Source organism: Fundulus heteroclitus, chromosome 4, assembly GCF_011125445.2.
Source record: "Fundulus heteroclitus isolate FHET01 chromosome 4, MU-UCD_Fhet_4.1, whole genome shotgun sequence".
NCBI classification, from domain to species: Eukaryota; Metazoa; Chordata; class Actinopteri; order Cyprinodontiformes; family Fundulidae; genus Fundulus; species Fundulus heteroclitus.
In genome coordinates, this window is record NC_046364.1 from 21,884,565 (window position 1) to 21,912,257 (window position 27,693).

The following is a 27,693-nucleotide window of genomic DNA, read 5'->3' on the forward strand; positions in this document are numbered from 1 at the left end:
CACCTCAGTAGGAGTGATTAAAACCAGCTGACCCCACTCACGAGTACAAACTTAGAGAATCGGGATAGGAGTTAGGAATAGAGAAAACAGCCGTCACTGCAGCACGCTGATGTATCAAAGCCTTGACCAGCTCTCAGTGATGTTACCGGCATTAGCTCATAATGGTGTCATTTAAAGCCCATTATATCTGAGAGGAAGAAGTTGCTGAAAGACTGCTTGACAGTCTGAATGCGTGGCTTCCTGTTAGAGAATGACTGTCAGCACATGAGTCATAATCACCCATGTATTTCATTTTGTCACAATGTCAAGGACCATTAAGTTTCATTCTGAGGTCAAAGAAAAGATAAATGATTTTTCGGGAGTTTGCACAGATCGTTAAGATTAAGTTATGTTGTGATGCCATTGTAGTCTTTAGGGCAGTTTCATTGAGGGCTAGGCTTCTCCAACTGTTTGGCATCTGGATACTTCTCTTGAAGCTTGGTTTATGCTTGGCGCGCGTTATTCCCGCACGCCAACATAACATTTGCTGCATTTACTCCTCAGTGAGGCTTTTCCCCCAAGAAGTCAAAATTCTCCTTGACACTAAGGGGTAGTGTAGGATTGCCTAAGGTTGATCTGCGATCTATAACTGAACTTAGCCATTTCATATTGAAGCTCAGGACATTTTTATTCAGACAGGGTATTGATACTTAAAAACTGCTGGTTTTATATATGTATTTTGTTTCATTTACCTTGTCTCTAACCTGTTTTTTATGTTTTCTTTAATCACAGAGTCTGTTTTTGTTGTTAAGCTTATATATTGAGTTTGTTAAGCACTTTGATCTCCAATATTGTGGATGTGGAAAGTGCTAAATGAATAAGTGACTGAAATGATGACTGATTCTGTGCAAGGGTAGATGGGTAGCTTCACAACCAATGACTCTGTGAAGACAGAAATTTCTGCCTGCAAAGACAAGCACTTTAAACTGGCACAACAAATTTCACAAGCCCTCAGAAAGACTGGCATCCCTTTACTCGGGTCATTTAATATGTTACTTACTCAAAATACACAGTAGATCATCAAACCGAGAGGAAGAGCTTTTTAAACTTCAATGTATTAAATCAGAGAAGCTGCACAGAAAAAAAAATCTTGATTGTTACTGTTGATCAAGTCTATCTCAGACTCAGAGCAGTTGAGTTGTCACAGACTAAAACATTAGATTATTTGGATGTATGGAAATAATCTGGGTTTTTTTCCCTTACTTTTTTTATTTATAAATCTAGTTCAAGAATTACTGCTGCAGTGACTTGAAGAGTACATTGACTGAAGCCTGTCTTGTGAGTTTGTTGGTTTCATGCTGTAAATGTATTATTTTCCTAAAGTTTTTGCATATATGTGGATAAATATAATAGATTTGCTTTACGAAGCGTTGATACCACTTGAACTTGTTCACGTATTAAAGTCACAGTCCTCAAAGTACTCTACTTGGTTTTGTGAGTCCATTCAGCTGCTCCCTCTTTCAGTGGTCACCACAGCAAGATCTAGCAGAGGTTTTACGCTGGATGCCCTTCCTGACACCACCAGGATTAGAATATGAGTCGCCTGTATCTACAATGCAGACTTTGCCTGCTACCAGCACCACAGAAAGGGTGATGGAGCAAAACAAAGTAACTGTGAAAATGACACTAAAAAAACCCAACTAAAAAAGCTTGTGTATGTATTGGCCCTCTTTTAATCTGGTACCCCTAAATAAAATCCAGTGCACCCAACTGCGTTTAGCAGTCACATGAATAGTGAAAAGTGTCATGATTTGGAGGTGTCTGGTTATCGTTTTGATTTAGATTCATGTTTTTCTTGTCATTTATGTTCTACAGGTCTTGCCATACTCAGTTATTGGTTTTAGCATAAGCTTCACTTCTTTGTTTTTCTTTGTTTTTTCTTTTAGATTTCGTAGATGTTTTTCCTAGTTACTGCATCTCTTTACGTTTTGCCTACTGGTTAATTCTTTCGTTCATTTTTACTTACTAAGTCAGATTAAGTCCTTGTATTTCTTTTCAGCTCCATTCATGTTTATCTGTCACCCTCAACTATAGCCCCCACCAATTTACCTCTTTCAACCTGTGCTGTGCTCATTATCAGCATCGTGTCACCTGGGACTGCCTTTTTATACCTGCCACTCACAGTTGTTCTCTCCCAGATTGTCCAAAAGTCTTGTGTGAGTAGTCATCCAGCATTTAGTTTTTTGCATTGCCTGTTTTGACCAGTCTCTGTTTTTGGATTCCCTGTTTGCCTTGCCCCTGTTGGCTACCTCATTGGCCTTCTGATTTCTGGACATGACTTTAGACTGCACTCTGACTAGAACTGGGCGATATTGCCTAAAATCAATATCGCGACATATGAGCTTTTCGCTTCGATAATGATAAATGGGCGATAAGCTTTAACTATATGTTTGTACCGTTGTCAGTTGTAATACCAACAAGGCCCTCTTCCTTGAAGTGCCATACAGAGAGTTTAAACCGGGTCCGAACATCTCCCCGGTAGCGGCTGGCTAATATGAGTCTCGGGCACTCTGGGCGCAGTCTCCATTCCACATTGATCTAATGTACAGGTCTGTCATGCAACTGAACCAGAGATCAGATGTGGCCGCAATACGTTTAACAGCTGCTCCTTTTCCTCCTGGAGCAGCTCTACAGCACCCGCGACAAACATGAAAAAATTCCTTAACTTCCCCGTCTCTTTTGCTTCTTGTTTCAGACTGGATGAGGTGGAGTTACCTGACAACAGACCGTACGCGTACCGCAGCATCTTAAAGGGACAGGAGCACAGCCTACCTTTACCTATAAAAGCTACATTTTCTTTCATTTTTTTTTTTGAAACCAAAAATACCGACATGGGCAAAATGACGTTGGGTATTGTCGGTATATCGCCCAGCCCTAAGTCTGACCACGATACCTCCCCAGCCATATTGTTGTTGTTTACCTTCCTCTGTCTGTCTCTGTCATCATCATGTGTTATCACCTGTCGAGGGATGGGTACCGAATTCGGTACTTTTAGAGGTACCGACCAAATCTCGTCGGTATTACCGAGGACCAATTAATGTAAAATCAAACGGTACCATGTTTCAGTACCTAAAGCGCATCATTTTGACACAGAGGGAGTGATAGAGTGATTTTCCATGCCGAACATGAACACAGCGATGCACGCACAAGACCGTAATGACGTCAGTAGCCACTGGTCCAGTAAACAAAGCAAGCGTGGCTGATAGAAAGTATGGCTCCACTTTTTAAAATGTGCTGCAAATTCTGCTCGCTGCAGTATTTGTGACGCAAAGTGCAAGGCCAGCGCCGGGAGTGCTTCTATTCTGGGGAAGCACCTGGTCACTGCTGCCAATTTAGCTAATTTCTCGCTATATTTAGTAACTTTATAAACCCATCCAGCAAGCTTTTTTCAAAAGCGACTAGTAAAAAAATCTACTTTCTTCTGTGTTTTTGGTGACTTCCCATGAAAGCACCAATCGTTCTGCATTATATAAAATCTAAAGTTTTTAATATAGTTATTTTTTCCACTGAAAGTGTTTCCCTAAAATAATTCCCTGAATTTTATCCACGCTCCTCTTCAGTCCCATATTCACCTTGTCCACTCTGTGTGCCTCTGATAACTGTTGTTTTGGTAAAAATGTGCTTTATGTGCTGTGAATTCAGGCAATGTATTAAAATGAATCATTTATTTCAGAAGGTTCATTTGTAGCTCCAAACAACTTTATATATTGAGAAATTAATATGTTAAACAGAAAAATTTTGAGCTTTTATTATTAAGCTAATATTTATTACTACTAAAACACACATAAGTGCCGTTGAGAACCATTATTGATTCCCAGGTACCGAGTATCGGTACCGTATCGGTTCAAAACTGAAAGGTACCCATCCCGACACCTGTCTGCCTATTATCATCTCCAACTCTGCAATAAACCTTTTAAAGACGCAATACCATGTTCTGGGTCGAATATCGGGTTCAATTCGTACCAGTCATAACAAAGAGCTGGTTCTCAAAAGTTTTTAGAGGGAGAACATTAGGAAAAAATAGTAAAAAAAAAACTCAAAAAACAGCAACACAAAAGATCAAGGAACACAGCAGACAGCTCAGAAATAAAATTTTGACAAAAATCCTGGAGAGGTAGGCTTGTAAGAGAGCATCCCAAACTTTGAACATGTCATAGAGAATCATGGCTGTCCACTTAAACTGACAGGCTGGACAGGAAGAGCAATATTTCAAGAGGGAGGCAAGAGGGCAATAAAAAATTACGAAGGAGGTACAGCAGTCCCAAGCTCGGGTGGATCTGTTGACGGGACAATCATTAGTTGTGAACCCCACAAATCTGGTGCCATAAAGAGAACCGTTGTTTAAAGAAATGATTAAGAAGTCATGTTTGCAGTGGGCCATGAACCATGTGGGGGACACAACAAAAAAATATGAAGGAAGGTCAGATTTTACATTCAGGCCAATATGCAAAACATTATGTTTTTGGGATGCTTCTCTTCTGCCGGGATGGGGAAGGTGGCCAGAGTAAACGGGAAGATGCTTGGTGTTAAATAAAGGGGGAAAGACTTGAGACAATGAGCCTTAACATACAGCCAGAGAGCCACAAAGCAATGGTTTAGATATGCGATTCTCAGACTTTGGTACAAGCGCCACTGGTGATACTTGGGCTGCCACTCTACTCAGTATTTTAGTTTTGAGCATTTTATTTAGAGATAAGAAGCCAAAACCAAAGGAAAGACACTGTTCAGACAAAATGATCTTGCTTCAAAGACAAACCTCTCAAATAAGAAGTGGAGCGGAGAAAAATTCAAGAAGCCCTCCACCCCCAGGCAAGAAGAAGAGCCGGTTTATCTGGCAACTATGTCAAATATAAAATATATGTGGTTACCTGTTGGAAAACCAATAGGATTTACTAGAGCCCAACTAAATGACCAGGCTACTTAATGCAAGTAATACAAGCTAAAAAATGCATGTCTCTATTTTTCATTTAGTAAAGCCAAAAGAAACAGGATCTCAAATACAGGTGAATAGATTCTGTTGGGAGAGTCTGAGGTGCAAATTGTAAGAAGTTCAAACGAATGTTTGCTTCTACAGTTTTCACTGCGTTTTAAACGAACGGCAGACAAACTGAATTTTGTTAACAAAGTTAGTGAGGAATATTTCTTTCTCTTTTTCTTTCTTTCTTTCTTTCTCTCTCAACAAAACACAACAAAAAGAAAAAGTCCAACTACTGCTGAGTTGCTTAAAAAGCTTTTTAAGAGCATGATTTTACTTAGTAACAGTGAGGTGATAATTGTTATGAAAAGTATAAGAACCACTGGTCTAGCTCAATGAATACTTAGGTACAGGCTCTGTAGATGTGTCTGTTCTGGCTAAGGTGGTGTTAACCTCGCTGTAGCCAAGAGCTTTTTTTTTTCTTAATTTAAAAAGAATCAGAACAGAAAAAATCATATAAATACTCTAATATCTGTTCAAGAATTGGTTAAAAACTGAATGTGTAGTGATCATATTAATTTATGTATTTATTTTATTTACCTTTTTTTTTTAACCAGGCAAAATTAAAACTCTGTCTTCCGAGGGATGCCTGGCAAAGACAGACAGCTTGACAACTGATCAATGCAATGTTTTAAATGAGGAGAGCATGAAAGTCCTGACTTTTGCCAATCTTTGTACGTTCGAACCACGACAAAAATAAGTGCCCTGCGTATGTCTATATAACGATTAGATGGCGTTAAGGGGGGAGCAGAAAAAGCAGACAGCTAAATGTATGATTTAGCTGAAAGAGTTATAAATACTAAGGCTGAATCCCATTTCCTAAAGTGATCCCTTTCTCTAAGCCCTACCCATCCCCCTGTCCTTTGGCCACTGATTGATGCTGTGGTTAAATATCCTGTTGAGAAATGGGACAGTTTTTCAGGAAGCTAACACATCCTCTGTTTTCTCTTATTACATGTATGTAGAAGCCTAGAATCGGTTTAAGTTCATTCTGATGTGGAAGATAATGTGACTTCAGGTCCCCTATGGTGATTTATGTTTATTAAGATGACAAAAATAATAAAAAATATGTGTACAGGATGATAAATTAAAGGGTCAAGTACTGTCATGCATAAGGATTTATGATGGTAGTCTATACTATAGCTCTATAGCAAATTTGCATTTTTAATTGCTGATCAAAAAGCTAAGGGGGCTTTGGGCGTTCTCACCGTTTCAGTGAGTCGAGCCACACAATTTTTTTTACCTCATTCATATTATTATTCTTTTACTCTTTTATTATTTTGTAGATATTTATGTCTTTAAAATTTTTAGTTTTGAAGTAATCTGTAGAACAGAAAGGATTGGGCTTGTTGTTTATTGGTTTGTTTGTTTTTGTGCATTCAACCTGATTACAGAAGGGGAAATGAGAGCGTCAAGCTTATGGTTTGAGTAACTAAGAACCTGCAATATATGTAACTTAACGTGTTTGTATTTGTTGTGTAAACAGTCATCAATCATACAGGAGACGGTATGTTTACACTTTTTATGTGTTTAGCTTTTAGTTGTTTGTTTTCTCAAAATGTCAGTACATACAAATAAAAAATAATAATACATGGTATAGTGTTCCCAACCCATTTAGCAATAACTTTTTGCCCTTCCAAGCATGAACACATTTGGGGTCACAAGATTGAAAACTGCTTACACAGCACATGAGGTCAAATTAAATCACGTGTGTTTGCTTAATACGAATTAGGAACAAGTGATCATACTTCTCCTTGACATATTTCAGCCACTTCCTGGATGAAGTGCGAACTGATTGGTGGAGAAGGGAATGCAAGCGGCAGGGATAGGAACTGGGATTCAGCCTGAATCTACCGGTCTTTCTGCTCCAGTTCATCAAAGGCTTAGCATCTTTCTTTATCTTTGCATTGATGTTTTGTTTAGTTTTTCTTTAGTGCTTTATCTTTTGGATTGTGTGCATGTTTTCACTGTAAAGCTCACTGGGGTTTGCGACCTGTGAAACGTGCATTGTTAAAAACTAATAATAAAAAGTTAACGTACTACACGCTTGGTTTTTTTGCTTTTTGTACAGATAAACTGAACCTTTTAATATACTTTCTGCCATGTTGTTTCCTTTAAGTTCATCAAACGTTACCTGTGTGAACAGTAGCTACTATGCTGGGCTCTGAGCTCGTCTGAAGCCAGGGACCCAGAGTGTGGCTTCAGGAGCCAGCGCTGCTGGGCTGCCTCTGGAAAAGCTTTCTGGAAGTTTTCTGCGCTCCACAGCTGCTGCCGCTGTCTTTCTCCCCAAATCACTATTTTACGCTCTTTTATTTTTCTTGTTTCTAGCGAACGTCAGAGAAACTCCCCGTGTGTTCGCTTTTCTGTCGCCCGTACATCCATGTGTGTCAGAACTATTTTAAACTCACCGACCGTCCAGCGGTGGTGGCTCTCTCCTCAGTCCAGACAGACGGGCTTATTTTCCACAGCAGTTCATTCCTCTCACAACAAAGCACCGCTTCTAAGACGCCGCCTGCGCCCCTTGATTTAACTGGAGATAAAATTACTGGGACTTTTTTTTTTCCTGGACTGTTTGGGTGTTTTCATTGATTTTGGGGGCTTCTCTTCAGAGAGAAACCACTCCTTGCTGCTTTGTCCAGCCGTGATGTCATGCGTGGGCTCCGCTGCGCGCGCCGCCGATCACCCCCCCTCACTGCTGTTTAACCGTTTAGTGAACGCAGCCTGCAGGGTCTGAAGAAACAAGAAACTGAAAGAATTCAAAATAAAAGCACAAAGATAGGAAATGGTCAAATGGCTAAAACAATCCACTGAAAATCTGCCAGTTAAATAAAAAATAGAAATTACCTCATATTTATTAATATGTCTGTTTAAAATACCCTTTTTATTTACTTTACATGTGTTATAATATAATTGACCTTCACTTTTTGTCACTCTTCATTTCCGACTCATTATTTATTAAAGCATTTGATTTTGAGTTTTTTTTACATTTTTAGTTTATTTATTTTTCCCCTTGAATTGTCTTACCTTTTTTATATTTTGTCAGTTTCATTCCTCCTTGCAGACATTGTTCAGTTGTTCATTACTTTTAAACCCCCCATATGAATGGACGCGCAACATTTTGTAGGAGCTACATTTTGTAATGTGTTTCTTTTATTTGATTGCATACATCTTTTTTTTCTTCTTGCAATCAAAGAAGCCGCGTTGCAACTGGAAACATTGAGAAATACCAGACAATAGCCAGGATATAAACAAATGCATTCGATAAAATGAACAGCAAACACACATACATAAACCACATCCAAACTAATGAACTGATATCATTTGAAAAGTGTTGCATGGGCTACAGCTAGCAGCAACCTTTGTAAGACTGCTTTATGTAGTGGACTACGTAAGGACAATATATTCCAGTTCTATTTCATATGGCAGGAAATGTTTCCCCTCCTTCACAGAGTAGCAATATGCTGCAGTAACAGTAAAATAAATTATTAATTTCCCACAATTAAATGCACATTTATTCCTTAATATACTTATTCTTCCAGAACAGAGTTGAAATAATCAGATATTAATTTCTTGGACTTTATGACCTGCATTATCACGTCTTATGATAATTTTTCCTTTATATAAATTATGTATTTATATATTACTTGTTTAAAGTCGGCTTAGAAATATACTGCTTATGACCCACTTAGTTAAATTACCTTGTTACTGGAAAGTGTGTTGGATGGATGGATGGATGGATGGATGGATGGATGGATGGATGGATGGATGGATGGATGGATGGATGGATGGATGGATGGATGGATGGATGGATGGATGGATGGATGGATGGATGGATGGATGGATGGATGGATGGATGGATGGATGGACAGACAGATAGATATTTCGTGATTTATGTTTACAGTGAAAGACGTAAGCGGAATGTCCTTCGTTCACGTGGAGGAAGTGAACGTAGCATAGATCACGTGACGCAAACCAGGAAGTCGCTGTCTGGCAACAATAAAACGGTGAGTGTGCGTTTCTTTGCAGATCTAATAGCCTCTGTGTATGGCTTATGTTTTTCCCGTTCTAAAACTAAAACAACTAAACAACCACAACACTCGTAGCCTTCACGTTTTCTTTGCAAGATCTTTCCTTTAAATAGCGCTAAACTGCAGCTAGCAGTGGTTCAGCTGTTTTGCTAGCCTGACTTTCCTTTTTATAAATGATGCAGAACGGCAAAGTTTTACTTTAATATAAGAGGCACTTGGGTTTCGCAATAAACCCAACGGATATCAGATGTGGATTCAGAGCTTATTCTCGCCACCTGCTAAACTACGCTGTGATTATATTTGGTGTTCTAGCTGTACAAGTCAGAGATGACCTCTTCAGAGTGGCACCTGTCGTTAAAGCTGGTGGATCGGCCCAAATCCACCTTCCACTTCCCAGAGATGATGCCCGGGGATGTGCCACCAGGAGGATACAGAGTGGCCACATTAAAGCAGCTGGTAGCAGCCCAGCTTCCAGACTCAGTTCCAGACCCTGAGCTAATAGGTCTGTCAGCATTGAATCCAAACGGAATTTCTTAGACGTCTGCACAATTGCACATGTAAGTCATCCCTAAAGTGTCCCGTCTGTCCAGAGCTGGTCCACTGTGGGCGGAAACTGAAGGACGAACTTACGCTGGATGCCTATGGAGTTCAGCCAGGTTCCACCTTACACATTCTCAAGAAGACGTGGCCTGAGCCAGAGGGAAATCCAGGTTACTTGAGCCATGAATAGTTCTTAAACTGTGAATTGTAAATAACACCGAGGGTCTAATCATGACTGTGTGCGTGTTTTCTCTTACGTAGAGCCTGTAAACAGAGTAACAGCAGCCCGAGAGTTCAGGGTGTTTCACGCAGCTCTTCATTCACTCAACTCCGCATACAGAGACTCGGTGAGTAGATTACCGCGGATAACACATACTTAGTTAGTGAGATTTTTTTTTTATGTATTTCTTAAAAAAAATTATTCAAATCTGTAAACATTTTTTTTTTCACATTTCTATGAATCTGGGTATGCTATTTAAAATAAGTGTACAGTATTTATTTTCTTCTGTTGTAAATTTGTCCTTACTGCTCTGTTTCTTATCATTATCATATTTTACCGTGTGTGAATCTGCATGCTTCCAATTGCCTTTCACTTTGCTGATGGCACGCCTGAATTGTCCCGCTGTGGGACAACGAAGGGCGTTAATCTTCTCATCCATTTCATTTTAAAACCCTGTTTATTATTAGTTCTTCATCAGTATCTCTTGTGGTTCTAGGAACATTATTGAAAGGATGGGGAAATCTGTGATTACTTTAGAAACTGATGCCCTGTCAGGGGCTGAGCGCTACGAATGGGGAATTCGGATTGCTTCTTATTTTAAACCAGTTCAGAAACTCTGTTAAACTAAATCTTGAACTTCCTAGTCTATTTGTAGAGGTGTTGGGCTTTACTGTCACCATCTGCAGTGCTATCCAAAACTCATCAATTAATCAGTGCTCTATAGTCGCATCCCTTTAACTTTTCTACATTATATGATGTTAGAATCCTTTTGTCTTATTCAAATGTATGTGATAGACCAACACAAAGGAGTGCAAAATTGTGAAGTAGAATAATACATATTTTGTTCTGTTTAGTTTTTTTTCCCACGACTAGAAAACTGAAAAGCGTTTTGTGTGATTGTATTCAGCTTCCTTTTACGCCAAACTCTTTAATTAAATGATTTCCTTAAGAAGTCTGTAAATACCGGTGTGTAATTTAATCTCAGTATAAACACAGCTGTTCCGCGAAGGCCTCGGAGGTTTTGCTGGTGAACAAACGGCATCATAAAGACAACTGAGCCCATCAAAGCGCTCGGGGATAAAGTTGTGAAGAACTTCATGGGAGGCTAAGGTAACGGAAAAATCCCAAGCTATGAACATCTGACAGTCCATGCAAAAATGGAACAAGCATGGCACAACTGAAAGCCAACCAAGATATGGCCCTGCACCTACACCGACAGGTCGGGCGAGCACAGCATTTATCAAAGAAGCATTTGAGAGGCCTATGGCAACTCTGGAAGAGCTGCAGAGATCCACCGCTCGTTTGGGAGAACCCGTTGACACAAGTATGGCGGCGCGCTCCGCATGCAAATGCACATCACAATAAACACACAATCCCCACCATGAAATATGGTGGTGGTTTACCTTCCAGCAGGACAGCGGCCCTGAACATACAGCAAATTCTACAATAGAGTGAGTCCAGATTAAAGCCTGTTCCTCTGTTAGAATAGCCTTTCAAAGTCCAGACCAAAATCTCATTGAGAATCGGTGTCGAAGCATGACTCAGTGGGTCCTGCACAGTTTTCTCCCTTTATCCCAGAGATGATTCTGCAACTCCTCCTCCAAGCTTCTCAAATGCGCTGCATTTCCTTCTCCATAGCCTACCTGTGCAAGCGACTGTTCTCTTCAACAGAGATATAGAAGGCAGCACACAGATGTGCGCCTCCAAAAATGAGCTTCCGCTGCTCGGAACCCAATAGCAAACATTAACGAGCAGCATGCCACAGCAATGCCCAGCATGCTCCTTAGACACGTGGCCAAAACAGGGCCGAGTAAAATAAAAGTGTTGGTTCAAATTTTGTAGTCACAGATGTTTTTTCCAAGTTCCCTACAAGAAGAAGATAAAAAAAAGAGAGACTTCAATGGTTTCACCATATTTGTAATTTGTTGGATACCTATTTCAGCTCTTTTTAATGAAAAATATGAAAGAAAAACATGTTTGAATAATTTATTTTAAAATAAAACAGGTCTGTTATACTTCCATAAATAGACATGAGTGTTTGGAACACGGTGTAGTGCGTTTTTCAGATTTCTAACCTTTATTTATCTAGGTAGATCTCATTCACATTAAAAATCTCTTTTTCAAGAGAGACCGGGCTAAGAATGGCAGCAGCACACTGACAATTCCAAATAAATAAAAAAACTGCAGACATGAAAATACATTTAAGATACATATTTGCTAAATAGAAATAAAAAAATAAAAAAAAACTAACAACATAAAGTATGATTTGACTTCAGCAATTCTGGGCTTCTTTCATGCTCGTCCTCGTTGATTGGACGCTGAGTTTAGTCACCTGACTGGTATCACCTGTTCTGAAACCAAAGTAGTAGATCAGGATATATTTAGGAAGCTTCTTCCCAAGAGCTGTGAGGGCAATCGCCCCCTGATAGGAGACTGCAGTCCAACGCTTTAAAATCACCCCACTGTTACTAACCCGTCATACGTTACACCCTACAACCTCGTTCCCTGTGATCTGTGACTCTCCTGAACACAAAAAAAAAAATGTAACCCATGTTCATTGCATGTTTGTTTGTCAGCTTTTGCCTTCATTATGTGTAATGTCAACCGGCATGGCCAAAGAGAAATTTTGCCGCGGTGACACATAAAATATTCTTGATTCTTGATCAGCCGCTCTTTCTGAAATGGGGCCCTGGAGTAAAGTTTTAAACAAATAGATGAGAGTTGAACTAGAAACTGGAGGCACTTTATCGTTCTGAAATGTTCCTCCAAGACCCATTCTTCAAGGTACGTTCTCCTGACCTCGCTGGTTGTGGACTCTAAATAGCTGCCTCTGCTTAGTACTTGAGGTTCGGATGAGATTATGAGTTCTGGAAATGGGTCCGAAGAATCCCGCGCATAATAGACACTCGTGTCCCTTCAGGTATCAGAGCAGATAAACAGGCCGTCTCTGGTTCTCTGTGCAGGACAAACTGCCCACTTCCTGTAATCGGGCACCAGAGAATCTCGATTTCTGGCACAAGTGTGTTTTGTACACTAAGACCACATGAGACATCGCGCAGCAGCTGGTTGTTGTTGGCACCGAGTGGTCCGTGCAGCTCTGTTGGAAGTAACACGATCCAAGTCCTAGATAAGTTGACAGGCAAGTTGTGTCCAGTTGTCTCATGAGAAGGGAGGGCTGGCTGATTTGTCGTCAGGCCCGCGTTAATAAAGGAGAGGAATAAATACATAAGGAATATACAATTAGCCAACTGAGTTAGAGATAATTCAGCTGAATAAAACATTATCTTCTGATATCCTAGGAAAGTTAAAATGGTTTGGAACTTCATGCATTGATGCAATGGCAGACAGAGTTAAAGGAGCAGCCAAAAACTGTGGCTATGTTTGGATGAACACCAATATTCTGTTGACCTAAATTGTCTTAGTAAAGTGAAACTGATCAATTTCACTGATCTGACATCAGGTTCTGTAATCTAATACAGCTAAGTTCCTAAAATAAAATAAAAACTTTGCTGTTTATCCACATTTAAATCCAGTTTTTGAAGGCGACAGGTTGCCTGATGAAATCACCAATCATTGCTTTAAGTGTTACCTAATATTGTCCCTCATATGGAGCGTGTGTATCACCTGTGATGAAAACCGGATCACAGTTTTTGGCCAACATGATACCTATGTACAGAAGATTCTGGTGTGGAGATGTTTAAACCCAAAGCTGATCCTAATGTCTGTCCATGCTTCTGCTCTCAGGTTTACAAAATGCTGACAAACAAGGAATCCCTGGATCAGATCATCGTGGCCACTCCTGGGCTCAGGTCCGACCCGGTTGCTCTAGGTGAGACCCCGCAGAACTCCACAAGCACCCAATCCCACGACATCTTAACATAAATGTAACATGTCCCCTCTAAACACTCAGGTGTGCTTCAAGATAAAGATCTCTTTGTGCAGTTCACAGACCCCAACATGCTGGACGTGTGAGTGTGACCCCCCCCCCCTGACTTCTTCAGCCGTCCCGTGATGCATTATACGACACTTAAAGTGTTAATTTTTGCTGCAGGTTAATCAGTTCCCACCCGGCCCTCGTCAACGCCATTATCCTGGTCCTGCACTCGGTGGCGGGCAGCATGCCCGCCCAGTCCAGCGCCAGCTCCTCCCGCAACGTGTCTGCCAGCTCTTACAGCGACATGCCAGGTGAGCGATGGCCGGACTTCACCACACGGGTTTACACTGCAAAAACGGAACTAGAAATAAGTAAAATGTTCTTAAAATGAGTGTATTTGTCCTTGATTTGAGCAGGTAAATAAGACTATTTGCCAATGGAAAAAGATTTTTGCACTTAAAATAGGAACAATTCATCTCCATCATCTTATTTCAAGTGCAGGATGTCTAGTTATCTTATTTTAGGGATTGAATTACTCATTCCATTGGCAGATAATCCATTTTACCTACTCAAATCAAGGATAAATACACTAAATTTAAGAACATTTTACTTATTTTTAGATCCATTTTTGCAGTGTATAGATACCAGGCTCTTTGTGCGTAACGGATGGACGCAGCAACCTTTCCGCTAAAAGCCTCGTGATGATTATCGTCTGCGTGGGGAAGGTCTAAAATAAGGACAACCTTTGATCTGTTTTCTGGCAGGAGGCTTCATGTTCGAAGGCATGTCGGACGACGAGGACGAGTTCCAGTCCGTGAGTCTTTTTTCCCAGCCTCAGACCGCGGAGAGAGAAGACGGCAGCGACTTGTTCACACGCGTGCTGACCTTTTAGGGATTTGTGTCCGCAGGGCAGTCCGGCGGGTCCGTCCAGCCGAGGCGGGCTCCCGGCGGGAATGCGGCCCATCTCTCTGGGCCACAGCGGCGCGACGGGGCCTCGGCCCATAACGCAAAGCGAGCTGGCCACGGCCCTGGCCCTGGCCAGCACGCCCGACAGCAGCGCCGTCACGCCGACAACCGCCAGTCAGGTCAGACGGCACAAAACGGTGTAAAATTTACGAGATCCTATTTATCGAGGGAGGAACACCGTTCAGGAGGCCCTTGCTGCCAAAACCTGGCAACGTTACGCCTCTGTTTTATCTCCTCTTTGATTAAGATGGACCCCTCCAGTGGCGCCGCCCCGATGCCAGCTGGCACACCAGTCAGTAATGATCTCTTCAGCCAGGCTCTACAGCAAGCTCTGCAAGCCACCAACATGTCTGCTCTACAGGTGACCCAGCCCCGCCGAAGCCCCCGCAGCGCGCTCGCTCCTTCTAGGGGGATAACGAGATACAAAATGTAAAGCAGGTGGTGTTTGGATAAAAGGTTATTCTTTCTGAGCACGTTTTTTTTTTTTTTTTTTTTTTGCCAGGGCCGTTGGCAGTCCCAGCTGCAGCAGCTCAGGGACATGGGGATCCAGGACGAGGAGCTGATGCTGAGGGCGCTGCAGGCCACAGATGGCGACATCCAGGCTGCCCTCGAGCTCATATTTGCTGGAGGCCCCGGACTCTGAGCCCGCACCCCCACGGACAAAACCCACAGCAGAGGAGAGAGAGAGAGAGAGCAGGAAAACATCTGGCTCAGCCGACTGCCAACGAATGAGAACGTTTATGGCTCGCGCTGTGCGGTTGTCGTTGCCGTGGCAGCGTTCGGCTTCAAATGATGCCCAGGACAGCTCAGATGAAGCTCCGCTGGTCGTTTAAACCGACGCAGCTGTCGATTTGATTGATTACTGCTACAAATGTGAACCGTTTATAATAAACTTGTTTAAAAGAAAATATCATCTGCATCATATACGATTGAAATATGCTAATCACTTTCTTTTTGTACGCCTTGATCGTCTTCAAAAGCAAATAACAGCTCGGGGTGTATTATTAACTATTTCCCTAAAAATGCTTTATCGCTCAGCATTTTTTATCATGGCAGAAGATGACCTATTTATCTACAGTTAATTTAGATTTAACGTTATTTTTATTCAAGCACAAAGTTTCTTTCTGGAGATGCAAGTGGTGAGGTTAGCAACAACTGTAGCAACAAAAACAAAGAATTTCTCCCCTTTTTTTCTTTTTTTTTTTTTTGCATTTCAAGAAAGATAGCTTGTCGAAGATGATTTATACTCTTATCATATGAGAAACCTCTATTTGCATTGCAGCTATCAAACCATTCTTATAATTGATATTTGCTGACAAGCTTTCTGAGAGCTTTGTTTCTCATTAAGCTCTAAGTCTGAGGTTGGAAGACCTCTATGCCATCACCCTAGTCTTTAGCTCCCTGCAAAGCTTGTTAAATTTAAGCCAGGACTCTGGCTGGGCAACTTCAAAACGGTGATATCGCTTCTAGTCAGAAGGACTTAAATCTAAATCTGGCAGGGATATTGGTATTTTTGAGTTTAATTATTGTGTTGTAGTGTCGTAGCCCAAGTCCATGACCGAAAACCAATGTCTGATGATTTTCAAGACCCTTGCTGTAATCATAATAATCTGGTTGTTTCTGTAAACATTTAAAGAAACCCTGCCTGTGGCAGCTCATTAGCAAATTAATCTGTAACAGAATGGACTGGAGCATCTAGCTGAAAAAGTTAGTTGCATAGCAACAACATTTAGATAAACCTATGCTTGTATGCAGTGAGCACAGCCGCCACTAAATCCAACTTATCCAATAAATCTGACAACATAAACAGGAAAAGGGGCAGCTTTAGTGAGCGCATGCATCCAGCTAAGCATGAGGTTTACAAAGTGAGGCCCAGGATATTTCCAAGGGCTCATATGCGGCCCTGGGAATAAATGTGTGGACCCCTGACCACAGTTCAAGAATGGTTCAAATTTGGCCCTACAGGAAATGAAGCTGATGCGGATGGACAATTTTAATAATTAATCTGAAATGGAAAACATGTCCAGCACCACTCAAAGTATTTTCTTTTATTTTCCATATTTTTTGCTTTCATTTTAATAACACTGCTCAAAAAAACTTAAAGGTACAGTTTTAAATCAGAGTTCATCGGTTTATCTAGTCCATCAAATGTCTAGAATGTTGATGTGGTCATTTCAGTAGTAGAGGGGGTTGATGGTCAGTGTTACTGATATTAACAGCAGGGGGACTAAAGGAGCAAGAAAACAGGCTTAAATTGGAGGCAACCGGACTTTCATTCAGTTCTTTCTGAAAACATTTCGACACCTATCCAGGAGTCTTTGTCAAACTCTGGTGGCTCGCACTTGAGCAACCTGCAGTTGGTGCTCTGCTGTTTTTAAAGGACATGGAGGCTCATCCTAGGTGCGTTCTAAATCAAGACCTGAAGTTCTGAACGAAATTCCAGTTGCCTCCGATTTAAGCCTGTTTTAAGTTGCGATGACCCGGATAACTGAGAATTTGCTCAGGCGTGAATGAGGCAACCCCCAAAACAGGAATGGGTCTGCAGCTGGAGGACACTGACCTCATTTTCTTTGAGTGCTTTTCAGTAGTTGTGCAATTGACCAGGGTCAGGGTCACTACTGGTACCATGAGGCGATACCTGGACCCCACAGAGGTTGACCAGGCAGTCCAACTCCACCGTGGAGCTCGACTGGCATTTGCCAGAGAACACTACAAGTGGCAGGTTTGGCACTGCTGCCCTGTCCTTTTCACAGATGAGAGCAGGTTAACTCATATGCAACAGACATGAAGGGGTCTGGAGGAGCTGTGGTGAACGAGGGACAATTTTAGATGATTATACAAGTGAACCAAAAGATGAAAGACAGACAATTAAATTCATAATAAGGCTTCCTAAATCAGATGGATTTCACTACCAGCAAAAGAAAATGGTACTTACAATAACACTATACAGTTATGACCAAAATGATTCAAACCCCTGGGAGATTTAGATTTAAAGTAATGTCTTTTTCTGACGTCCAATAACGGTTTGCAGTTTCCCAACCAGCGTCCCGACTTCAATCTAATGGAGAATCGATTGAATCGATGTAATTGATTGCTGTAGTGACATAAATAGTTTCCAATTTATTAATGAGGGTATAAATAACTTCCAATGTGCCATTTTTATATGTATATAAAAGCACTTTTTGTTATCCAACAGACACTACATAATCACAATATTTTACATTTAAATCTGCCAGGGTTATGAATAATGTTTGGCTTCACTGCAGAGCAAAAATGAAAAGGAAAATTAGTTCAATCAAATGTTTAAAGTGTAAATTTTTTTTCTCCTAAAAGGTTTGATAGGGATGTTTATCTAACTTTAGTTTTACATTGCATACTTTCTGATGTAAAGTATTTCTGTGAGGGATCTGCTCTTGTCCCCAGACACAATGACCTGCTGACTTCAGTTCTTTAAGCCGTCGCCCGTGTAATTCTCCAATGTGTACACTAGATGGCAATGTAGTGCGCCGTTCTAACAAGTAGGTCAGTTCTCTGTACATGTTTTTTTTTTTCATGTTCTTGGCCTGCCCTCTGTTGAGTCTTTGATGTTCAGTTTTTTTGCAATTGTAACCGTGTTCTTCATATTTCAAGAAGGCAACACCAGATCTTGGAGAGGTTCTTACCTGTTTCCCACCCATCGATCTGTCCGGCCTTCTTGTTGGACAGATCGTGCAGACACAAGTTATGTCACTCTGAGAGATTTTCTTATTAAACTGTCCAAACTTTTTTATTTTTTCAAGGTTTAAGGTAAAAGTTGCATGACTGACTATGTCTGACTCTTACATGGACAAGGAGTTTGAGTCTGACATCCATGAAATTGTCTTTGCACCGTGTGCTATCAAGTCCCCCCCGTGGGTTGGCCTCAGGTATGCATCGAAACTCTCCCTCATATTTTGTGCATAAAATAACGATGCATTTCTGACCAGTACGCATGTCAATTGTTTCTATTAAGAGTGCATTAAGTATGTGAAAAACACGAATCCATCCACCCAGAAGTCCCCATCCCCAGCGACACTCACCAGCTCAGTCAGGGGGGATCCCAAGGCTTACCCAGGCCAGGAGGGTTAAGTTTGTCCTGGGATCTCCTCCCAGTGAGTCCTGCCTTGAAAACCTCAAAAACAAATCAACAGAATCTAAAGGGGACACCGTATGTTGATCAAAATGTTACCATATTATAGTTTATAAAAATTAACCTATAGTAGTCTGATTCTGACATGTTTGTGTCTATCAAAATGTGCTACCTGGGTATTCTTCTTTAACTTGATAAGTAAGTAACTTTTGTGTATGTAGCTTTCTCAGGCAGCATCACAAAGTGCTTCACAGTAAAATACAATCTAAAATAGCATTTAAAAAAAATAAAAACATCATAACAGCCCAGGAAACACTAAGGCTAAAATGCATGTTTTTTTTTTTTTTGTTTGTTTTTTTTTTATAAAGAATATTTTAAGTTACTTTTTAAAAGCATGGCTATAGTCCAATGATTGCAGATTGCTCTAATTTGATACTACAAGTAACTCAGAGATGCCGATCCACGGTTGAACTACTGAACCGGTGGAGTTGATGTCTTTTCAAAAGGGGTGTGAAGATGAAAAGGCTTCTCACATTTTTGTTCCGGTCACGGGATTTGACCAAGCATGGTTCAGACTCCCAAACTTCAGGCTTCAGCGGGTGCTTGATTTTCTTTTTTCATATAGAGTGCCTGCTATAGCTTTATATCACACATTTCATCATAGGAGACCTAGGCTACAATGAAAAACACACAAACCTAAGCTGCACCCATGTCTATTAATAAAACTATGGTGTATTATATCATGTATTGTGTACCCTTTTTTTAAAAAAAAAAATTGGTGATGCAAACAAAAACACCCTGAGTAATGTCCAATAAAACAATATTTTTAGTCTGGTTTCTTACAGAGTAGGCTGACAGGAAAGGAGTTTGAGAGATGGGGGAAGACATCCTCATATTCTGTGTACACCCTGTGTCCTCCAGGTCATAATAAACAGGCTTCACTTAACCCCCAATATAAAGCAATTTAACTCAGATTTAAGCACCAATTCAAATTTGCCTGATAGAACAACTTGCCATTCACCACAAATTCACAAATGCATTTTCCCTCTTCACATGGTAGAATGACTGACTTTATTCAGGAGATACCACTCGCTTCTTTGACACTGTTATTGTATAATTTTTTTGTTTAGGGGACTATTTTTTGGGCGGACTGTTAATTCACTCCTGAACACACCTTTCCAAAGGGATGATATGTACGGTCCAAACATCTTGTTCGTGTTCGGTGTGAACGCACCTCAAGAGTGTGCAAATGTCTGTCCGGGTTCTTTGTTCTTGTAAGGGATCAGAAAATCTTGTTTTTTTCTGCATTCTTAAAATTTCCTCAAATGATACCAGCATGTTCTTTTGTCTCAACAGTCCAGTCCTCAGGACACAAAAAATCAGAATGAGTGAGTTCCCTCACCTGCAGAGGCCCGAGAAGCTAAGAACAAACAAACAAAAGAATACTGCTAACAATTCACTAAGTTTAATAAGTCTTATTGGAAACAAAACTTCTTGCACTAAAAGATTAAATTAAGAAGCATATATATATATATATATATATATATATATATATATATATATATATATATATATATATATATATATATATATATATTGTTGTTGTTTTTTTCCCCCGTTTTGTTTTTTGTTTGTCTTGTTTTTTGTCTGAATCTTGTTCAGACAAAAAACTTTCCACATGGGAAACCTAGGAGGACAGTTTGAAGGTCTGTTTAATGTAGTTAATCATTTTGATTTTGATGGGGGGTTTTATGTGGATATTGTTGTGCACGAGTTGTACTCTAATGACGCTGAGCTGGAGACTGATCGGTCATCCCGCTGACAGGTGGCGCTACTGAGCTGCGAGCTCCTTTTTGCAGGACGCCGGCGTCAGAGTGAGGAAACAGCAAACTGAAAGTGTTGGGTCTCCAAGCCTGAGCTAAAGTACGCCAAAAGAGGCTTTCATTTCAGGTAACAGTAAGGTAATGCTCAGCTCTGTGTGGCAATGTGTTAATTATTAGAAATGCTCACATCGCTTTTTGAGTATATGACGTTTAAACTATGGGCTCTTGTACATGTAAAGTGGCGAGATAGCTAGCTAACAGGTTAGCATGCGTCGATAATGCAGATTCATTCTGGTGCACTGGTTAGCTACATAGCTATCTGTCAGTGGATGTAGGACTTTTTAGTACTATTTATTTTTTTATTAGCGCACACGAGGCATTAATACACTCTTACAAAAAAATATTACACGTTTCTAATTCCTGAATGCTTGATATATGTAACGTTAGCTAAATGGATACGATACCCTTTACTGTTTTATACCTACGATCTGCTGCTTAAAACCTCCTGTTTTTATCTCTTTTTTTTTTTTTAGAATATCTCCAGTGACCAGGGAAAATGGTTTGTTGTTGCCTTGCTTTTACATTCAGAATATCGTGTGAATGTAAACTATATGCAATAATATTTTACATATTTTTATTCACGGTCGTGTTGTCTAGTCACGCAGATATGATTCCCGGACAACCATCTTTTCACCTGAAGGCAAGTTGTCTTTTCTTTTTACAAGTTTTTGGCTTGGATTTATTATAATTTTATTAATTGTTATTGTGATTTTTGTTGTATGTGTTGGGGATTTTTACAGTGACTGGTGTCGGGTTTAGTAATGTTTGCCCATCAGAGGCGATCGGGAGAAAATTGAGCCATCACTTTCTCTTTATTTGATTATCTTTAGCATGTTTCGCTACTAAAGAAGCTGTAAAAGGGAAAAGCTTGCATCAAAACTTTTTTTAAAAAAAATAACAAAAATCAAGAGATAAATCAAATAATTTTATCAACATTTAAAGTGAAGATTTTCCAAGCACATCTTGGTTCTGCATTACATGATGAGTCTTCATAACCTTCTTTTGGCTAAATGATCTAGACGCTCTGCCGTGGCGTTGCTTTATTATTTCTGTATTTTTGCTGTAATTTCCAGGGCGCCTGTACCAGGTGGAGTACGCCATGGAAGCCATCGGCCACGCTGGAACGTGCCTTGGGATTCTCGCAAACGACGGAGTGCTGTTAGCAGCAGAGAGACGCAACATCCACAAACTTCTTGATGAGGTTTTCTTCTCTGAGAAGATCTACAAGCTGAACGAGTAAGAAAAACAGACTGCGGTTTCCACTCTTAAAAAAAAAAAAAAAAGAAAAACCAACGTGATCTGTTCACTCAGACACTTTTGTTATTGTTTTTTCTGAAAAAGAGCTAATCATGTGTTTATTCTTTCAGGGATATGGCTTGCAGTGTTGCTGGGATCACGTCGGATGCTAATGTGCTGACAAACGAGCTGCGTCTTATTGCACAGAGGTCAGTGTTGGCCTGAAAGGACGTTTTGAAACTGCCAGTAATTACTTAAAACCGCTAATATTTAGGAGGACGATAAGCTAAACGAGCATCTTATAACTGTCCTAAGCATTTCTAACCTCAGTGAATATTTGAATTCCCGTCAGGTATTTATTGCAATACCAGGAGCCGATCCCATGCGAGCAGCTGGTCACAGCTCTGTGCGACATAAAGCAAGCCTACACGCAGTTTGGAGGTAAGCTGTGCTCAGCTGCCTTCCTCAGGTTGCTGACCCAGTATTTATTTCTTTTCTCTGTAAAACAAGCTGCTGGTGCATCTTTGGCTACACAGACTTTAGTGAACCGGATCGCCTGTGCTTTGTGCCTCAACAGGTAAGAGACCGTTCGGCGTGTCTCTGCTGTACATGGGCTGGGACAAACACTACGGCTTCCAGCTATACCAGAGCGACCCCAGCGGTAACTACGGAGGCTGGAAGGCAACCTGCATTGGCAACAATAGTGCTGTAAGTGTAAAGCATCTGCTAAACGTCAGTCCACATCAATAAACCGGCAGCACAACCTCGGTACCAACTGTCACTGTTAGTGCGGTAGATGCAAAGTGATAAAGCGCCTGCTGTTTTCTATCGTGTGAGGTGAAAATTGCGTCAAAAATGTAAGCATTTACAGCTGATCTATTCTCTTGGGTGTTATTTAATCATGTTGTTATCATGGCCACAGGCTGCAGTCTCCATGCTGAAGCAGGACTACAAAGAGGGAGAAATGACTCTGCCCTCTGCTCTGGCTTTGGCTGTTAAAGTCCTCAACAAAACAATGGATGTCAGCAAGCTCTCAGCAGAGAAAGGTGAGCTCCTCGAACAAGAAGCTGAAATAAAGTGATTACTTCAATGTTTTTGAATTTCTGCCATTTGTGACACGGCTCTTTGTCGCCCTTGGCTGTTACAGTTGAGATCGCCACCCTGACGAGAGAAGACGGAAAAACAAAAATCAAGGTGCTGAAACAGAAGGAAGTTGAGGAACTCATCAAAAAACACGAGGCTGAAGAGGCCAAAGCTGAAAAGGACAAAAAGGAGAAGGAGCAGAAAGAGAAAGATAAATAAGAAAGCAAAGCATATTTTCCTCTGTTGGTTCTTCAAATCCTGTATTGTTTTTGTCTTTTACAATAAATTCTTGGAAATCGATAAGCGTGTTGATCTTTGACCTGTTGGCTGGAGTACATGTTAGAAAACCCCAAAGATTGACAGTTACAGGGAAGTGTTGTAAAAAAAGAAATAAAAAAAAATTCTCACATCAGAATATTACCGAAGCATAATCAGGCTCAGACATTTAATGAATATCTAACCTTTAGAGTACATTTGTTCAGTGTGGGGGATAAAGACACACTTCAGGAATAATCAGTGCTGCAGTTAATAGAAGCTCTGATTTTTAATGCTGTCTTCAGCTCTTTTCAGCCGGTAGGACAGCACTTGGTCTTCTGTAACATTTCACAGAGCTGGAGGATATGGAGAGTAGGAAATTCTTAATAATCTCAATTAGGTCATGCATTAAGCTGCTGATGGAGCAAATAGGCAGTCGTTTTTAATTTTCTGGAAGGTTTTTATTTAAAGTGCACTGTTAACAAGGCTCCCAGAGCATCACCAATAATCCACCATACGTAGCAATAGTATTGGATTCTTTTTGATGTATTTATCCTTTGCTGTGTGCATGACCCACATATCCAGCGATTATTGTCAAAGCATATATAAATTGATTTTAGTATTTTACCCCACTGACTACCTACCTTTCTTTTATTCCAGTGAGGTATTAATGGAATGAAATTCGTTTTTTATTATTATTTATTATGTTTACCAGAGATGCCAGTAGATGGGAAGGATGCTGCATTTCATTCTAACCTGGAGAGTTAGTCAAACAAAACAAATTTAATGTACAAATTCTTAAAAGTATGGTTAACCAAACCTTTCAATTGTCTTTTTTTTATGCTAGAGAGATTATGTAAGAGAAAACATTGAACAGTTCAGAAGAACAGAAGACAATAACAAGTGATTGCACTAGATTATAAAATGTCTTGCTTTCCAAATTTCTTAAACCAGCTTTGTGGTCAGAACATCACGCTTTGTCTTCTCAGACGCTGTCTTTGTTTTTCCCATTTATTACCACTTGGTGGTGATAACGTTCACATTATTCCACCTTTGTGACTTCAGTGAGTCTGAAACGAGGTTTAGATATTACTCTAGATCAGGGCTTCCCAAATGTATCAGTCTGCGACCCTCAAAATAACGGGACAAGAGACTGGCGACCCCCTTTTGGTTTTCTTTGTTTTGTTTTGTCTTTATGGAAAGTTTGAGTCCTAAAATTACTAGAATAAAGTAGTGATTTTATGAGAACTCATCAAAAACCACTGACCTCCATCTATGTTAAAATGAGGAAGCATTAATAAGAGCATATTGTAAAGTTATACTTTGGTATTAATTTCACAAATAAGGAAATACTAAATCTTTTTAGCAAATCATCAGATTATTAATAGTATCAGGATTTTAAAATGTTCGTGCAAACTGTGACTTTATTCTCGTAATATTACTGATTACTATTACCATTTTAATGTTTATTCTTGTACATGAAATTATTCTCATAATTGCAAAAAACCTGCATTACAGCCATTGTAGATGAACATTTTTTTAAATGGCCACAAATTTGTACATTTCCACAAAAGAAAGTGAAAAGGTTTGAGATTTATTTAACATATTGACAAGAATAAAACGGATGTTTTCTGATGTCGAATGGTCGTAATTTTTGGAGAACAAATAGTTAAAGGTATTAATTTGCAAAACTAAAACAAGTATATCTCTGATATGTAAGTCAGGAATTTGGATCATCATTTGGATGATCTTACTGCCCCCACATGGTGTCTGGCGACCCCCACTTTGGGAACCCCTGCTCTAGACAACAGCACAACACAAAAGAAGAGACAAAATCCCACAACAAACACAACATGCACATCATTTTGTGCACAAATGTCACCTTATGAGAGAATATGCCCTGGCACAAAAACGGGTAAATCAGAGATTCAGTTGTTCTTATTAAGCCAGTTTTGAATTTTAAAACATGTCCTGGATTATCTGTAATCTAAAAGGTAACTTTGTGAGCTCTGCTGAGCCCTGAGCAGGTGGTAAATGTGGCAGCAACTGTCTGCTTTGTTGCTGAGCGCTGTAAACACACAGTTACACACTCTGTAGGTGGCCAGGGGGCGGACTGAAACCAGCTGCACGTTGTCCCTGCTCAGGTGTTTCTGACGTTTAAAGCCACCTATAAGTACATTTCTTTTCCAGTGAGGAATAAAGCTGTTTGGGTTTAACCATTCGCCGTGTCCGATAATAAAATGGAGGATTTGTGACAAGACTGCTTTAGCAACATGGATGTGCAATTCCAACGAATAAGCTAAATGTTCCAGTTGCCGCTCTTATAATTGGTTAAAACACATTTTTTATTCCTATTCTTGCGAATTCTGCATAAATTGAAAACATTCTGTTTGCTACTTAATGCATTTTATACCAACTATAAAGCATCGACTTCATGTTTTTACATGACAAAGGTCTCACAGCTACTAACTTTGAACCTAATTGACTGGGTTCCTTTTTTATTTTCTATGTAGTACTCCTGCTAGATCATAAGACACTTTTTTTATTATTTTCAAAGGGGTTTGAAAACCATGCATCCATTTTTCCATCCACCATAGCACGATTAAATGTGGAAAAGTTCAGCAAAGAGGCGTGCCTTAGCAAGGAACTGGACGGAGCATTTCTTAACCCCACTGATAAGGGAGAAGGTCAGCAATGTGCTGAATGTGACCAGTTGGTGATTTCGTGGTATCGCTTAGTCAGTAGTTTGCTAAAGATTTCTAACTGAGCCCTAAGTTGTGAAGCTGAAGTAGATATGGGACGATGTCCAAATCATGACCCATTTTCGGGTCGACCTAACGCAGACAGAGCTCTTCCACACCATTGGCTTTAAAACGGAGAATTGGGATTCTCCAGTGAAATCAGGAGAATTCCTGTGCTTGTTTCAACTGTTGACATCACAAACAGGGTGTGAGGCGAACTCCAGCAAAACTAAGATTAAAAAAAAAGTTCAATATGGCAGAAACGATGACACCACTGTTTGTTCGGAATCATCATTTTTATGCACATTTTCCAGCTCAAGGCTGTAGATGTTTGGCTTCCTTATGCGCTTTCAACCTAATAGGTGATTTGTATTTGTGGGAGAGAGGATGTGGCCAAAGTTGATCAACCTTTTAAATCAAAGTTAGCATAGTTACTTGACAGCTTCCATTCATCAAGCAAGATATGCCAAAAAAAAAAAAAAAGAGATTTAAAAGACTCTGAAAAATAGTATTTCAAAGGGAAGCAGCACTCCTTATCATCACGATCAAGATATTTGACCATGATCTGCAGATAGTCAGCAGGGCCAAAATAAATATGTTTAGAGAAAAAAAAAAGATGCAGTTTAACTTCCAAAGATTTAAGAAGAACCAAACATGAAGCTACCGGGAACCCGTTCTCCTTCACTGCTGCCGTATTCAAACACTGCAACCTACCAGAACCCAGCAGTACGCGTTCAGTGTGAAGAGACGTGATCAAGGTAAGAAAGGGGGAACCCTAAACACCACCGAACCAGACATAAGTTCAAAATGTCCAAACCGGGTCAAGAACTATCTGAAGACAAGAGTTTTGAAAGTTTTTCATTGAATGACGAGATGAAAGTGACTCTTTAAAGGAGCAGACGGATGGGCGCAGAGCTCCACCGTGACTCAGCTGGCAGCAGGGCGGAGGGTCAAACATGAGCTAGGTGGAGCATTTCAGGTTGGAAATGGACTCAGTATAAACTGCCAAAGCCCACTGCCAGTTTTTAGAAACCACTTTCTTGCATGCAGTGGGACAGGAAAAAGTCTGCGGCCGTCAAAAACGACCGTGATGTTTAACCAGGACGATGCTTCTTCACATTCATGGAAGTAGTCCAGTAAAGGCCTTTCCCTCACCTGACCTAAACCCTGATGAGAACCTGTGGGTTCTGGCTAAACGGGAGAGTTGTGACAAAGGAAAACAGCCAACCTCTGTGAGCAGCATCTGGTAGGCCGTTCCTGCTGCTGCACAGAAACACTGACAGACTCCGTCAATGGAAGTACAGAGAAGGTTGTTGGAAAGAAGGGTAGCCATATTGGGCTTAGATTTTTTTTTTTTCTGTAAATATTTGTATCTTTGAATTATTCGTATATTATTCTCTTAAAATAAAATCGGTGAGATGGGAACATTTTGATTTTTTGATCAGGATGCATGATGCAGTAATCCTGCACGCTAATAGATGCCCAATCATTTTGCAATCGTAGGTATTCAACTGAAAAGGCAGAAATCTTGCTTTCCTGAATATTCAAGTCTAAGGTTTGTTAACATGTTTTATTGACTGAGGACTCTGAAGTTGCCCAATAATAAAGATAAATCATGAAAAATAGAACTTGCTGGTAATAAGTCTTAAACAGATAGATAGATAGATAGATAGATAGATAGATAGATAGATAGATAGATAGATAGATAGATAGATAGATAGATAGATAGATAGATAGATAGATAG

The 27,693-nt window shown here is 40.2% G+C and overlaps 3 protein-coding genes across 7 annotated transcripts in view; 2 read left to right on the forward strand and 1 right to left on the reverse strand.

The window, feature by feature from the left end:
* The window catches only part of cd276 (CD276 molecule), a 108,607-nt gene extending 100,923 nt beyond the window's left edge, over positions 1–7,684 (reverse strand). The window contains exon 1 of one of the 3 annotated variants that reach the window (XM_021309659.2): positions 7,423–7,684. The gene's annotated coding sequence lies outside the window, so the exon portion shown is untranslated. The remainder of the gene's footprint in view (positions 1–7,422) is intronic. The other 2 variants (XM_021309658.2, XM_012850894.3) reach the window with 2 other exon arrangements.
* Positions 7,685–8,946: 1,262 nt separating this feature from the next.
* Positions 8,947–15,566, forward strand: LOC105916391 (ubiquitin-like protein 7). Of its 2 annotated transcripts, XM_012850893.3 has the most exons (11): positions 8,947–9,018; positions 9,355–9,544; positions 9,633–9,752; positions 9,844–9,929; positions 13,547–13,631; positions 13,713–13,770; positions 13,854–13,987; positions 14,441–14,490; positions 14,585–14,761; positions 14,890–15,003; positions 15,145–15,285. In XM_012850893.3, exons 2-11 carry the CDS (start codon positions 9,370–9,372, stop codon positions 15,283–15,285), a joined length of 1,140 nt encoding a protein of 379 aa, XP_012706347.1. In that variant the 5' UTR covers positions 8,947–9,018; positions 9,355–9,369. The 2 variants fall into 2 exon arrangements, with proteins under 2 accessions (XP_012706347.1, XP_035992159.1); XM_036136266.1 differs by lacking the exon at positions 8,947–9,018 and having other exon boundaries at positions 9,370–9,544; positions 15,145–15,566.
* A 5,005-nt stretch (positions 15,567–20,571) lies between these two features.
* psma4 (proteasome 20S subunit alpha 4) lies at positions 20,572–23,255 on the forward strand. 2 transcript variants are annotated; one of them, XM_012850891.2, is made up of 9 exons: positions 20,572–20,711; positions 21,107–21,132; positions 21,231–21,273; positions 21,707–21,869; positions 22,001–22,078; positions 22,222–22,310; positions 22,447–22,577; positions 22,792–22,915; positions 23,017–23,255. In XM_012850891.2, exons 2-9 carry the CDS (start codon positions 21,130–21,132, stop codon positions 23,169–23,171), a joined length of 786 nt encoding a protein of 261 aa, XP_012706345.2. In that variant the 5' UTR covers positions 20,572–20,711; positions 21,107–21,129; the 3' UTR covers positions 23,172–23,255. The 2 variants fall into 2 exon arrangements, with proteins under 2 accessions (XP_012706345.2, XP_021165332.2); XM_021309657.2 differs by having other exon boundaries at positions 20,572–20,700.
* The last annotated feature ends 4,438 nt before the right edge of the window (positions 23,256–27,693 follow it).

Bases quoted from the DNA above. Each gene is read 5' to 3' on its own strand.
- LOC105916391 (XM_012850893.3), top strand. From the start codon at position 9,370: ATGACCTCTTCAGAGTGGCACCTGTCGTTAAAGCTGGTGGATCGGCCC. The intron at 9,545-9,632 runs GTCTGTCAGCAT...CCGTCTGTCCAG, and splicing joins TCCAGACCCTGAGCTAATAG to AGCTGGTCCACTGTGGGCGG. The intron at 9,930-13,546 runs GTGAGTAGATTA...TTCTGCTCTCAG, and splicing joins ACTCCGCATACAGAGACTCG to GTTTACAAAATGCTGACAAA.
- psma4 (XM_012850891.2), top strand. The intron at 22,079-22,221 runs GTCAGTGTTGGC...AATTCCCGTCAG, and splicing joins CTGCGTCTTATTGCACAGAG to GTATTTATTGCAATACCAGG. The intron at 22,578-22,791 runs GTAAGTGTAAAG...TCATGGCCACAG, and splicing joins GCATTGGCAACAATAGTGCT to GCTGCAGTCTCCATGCTGAA.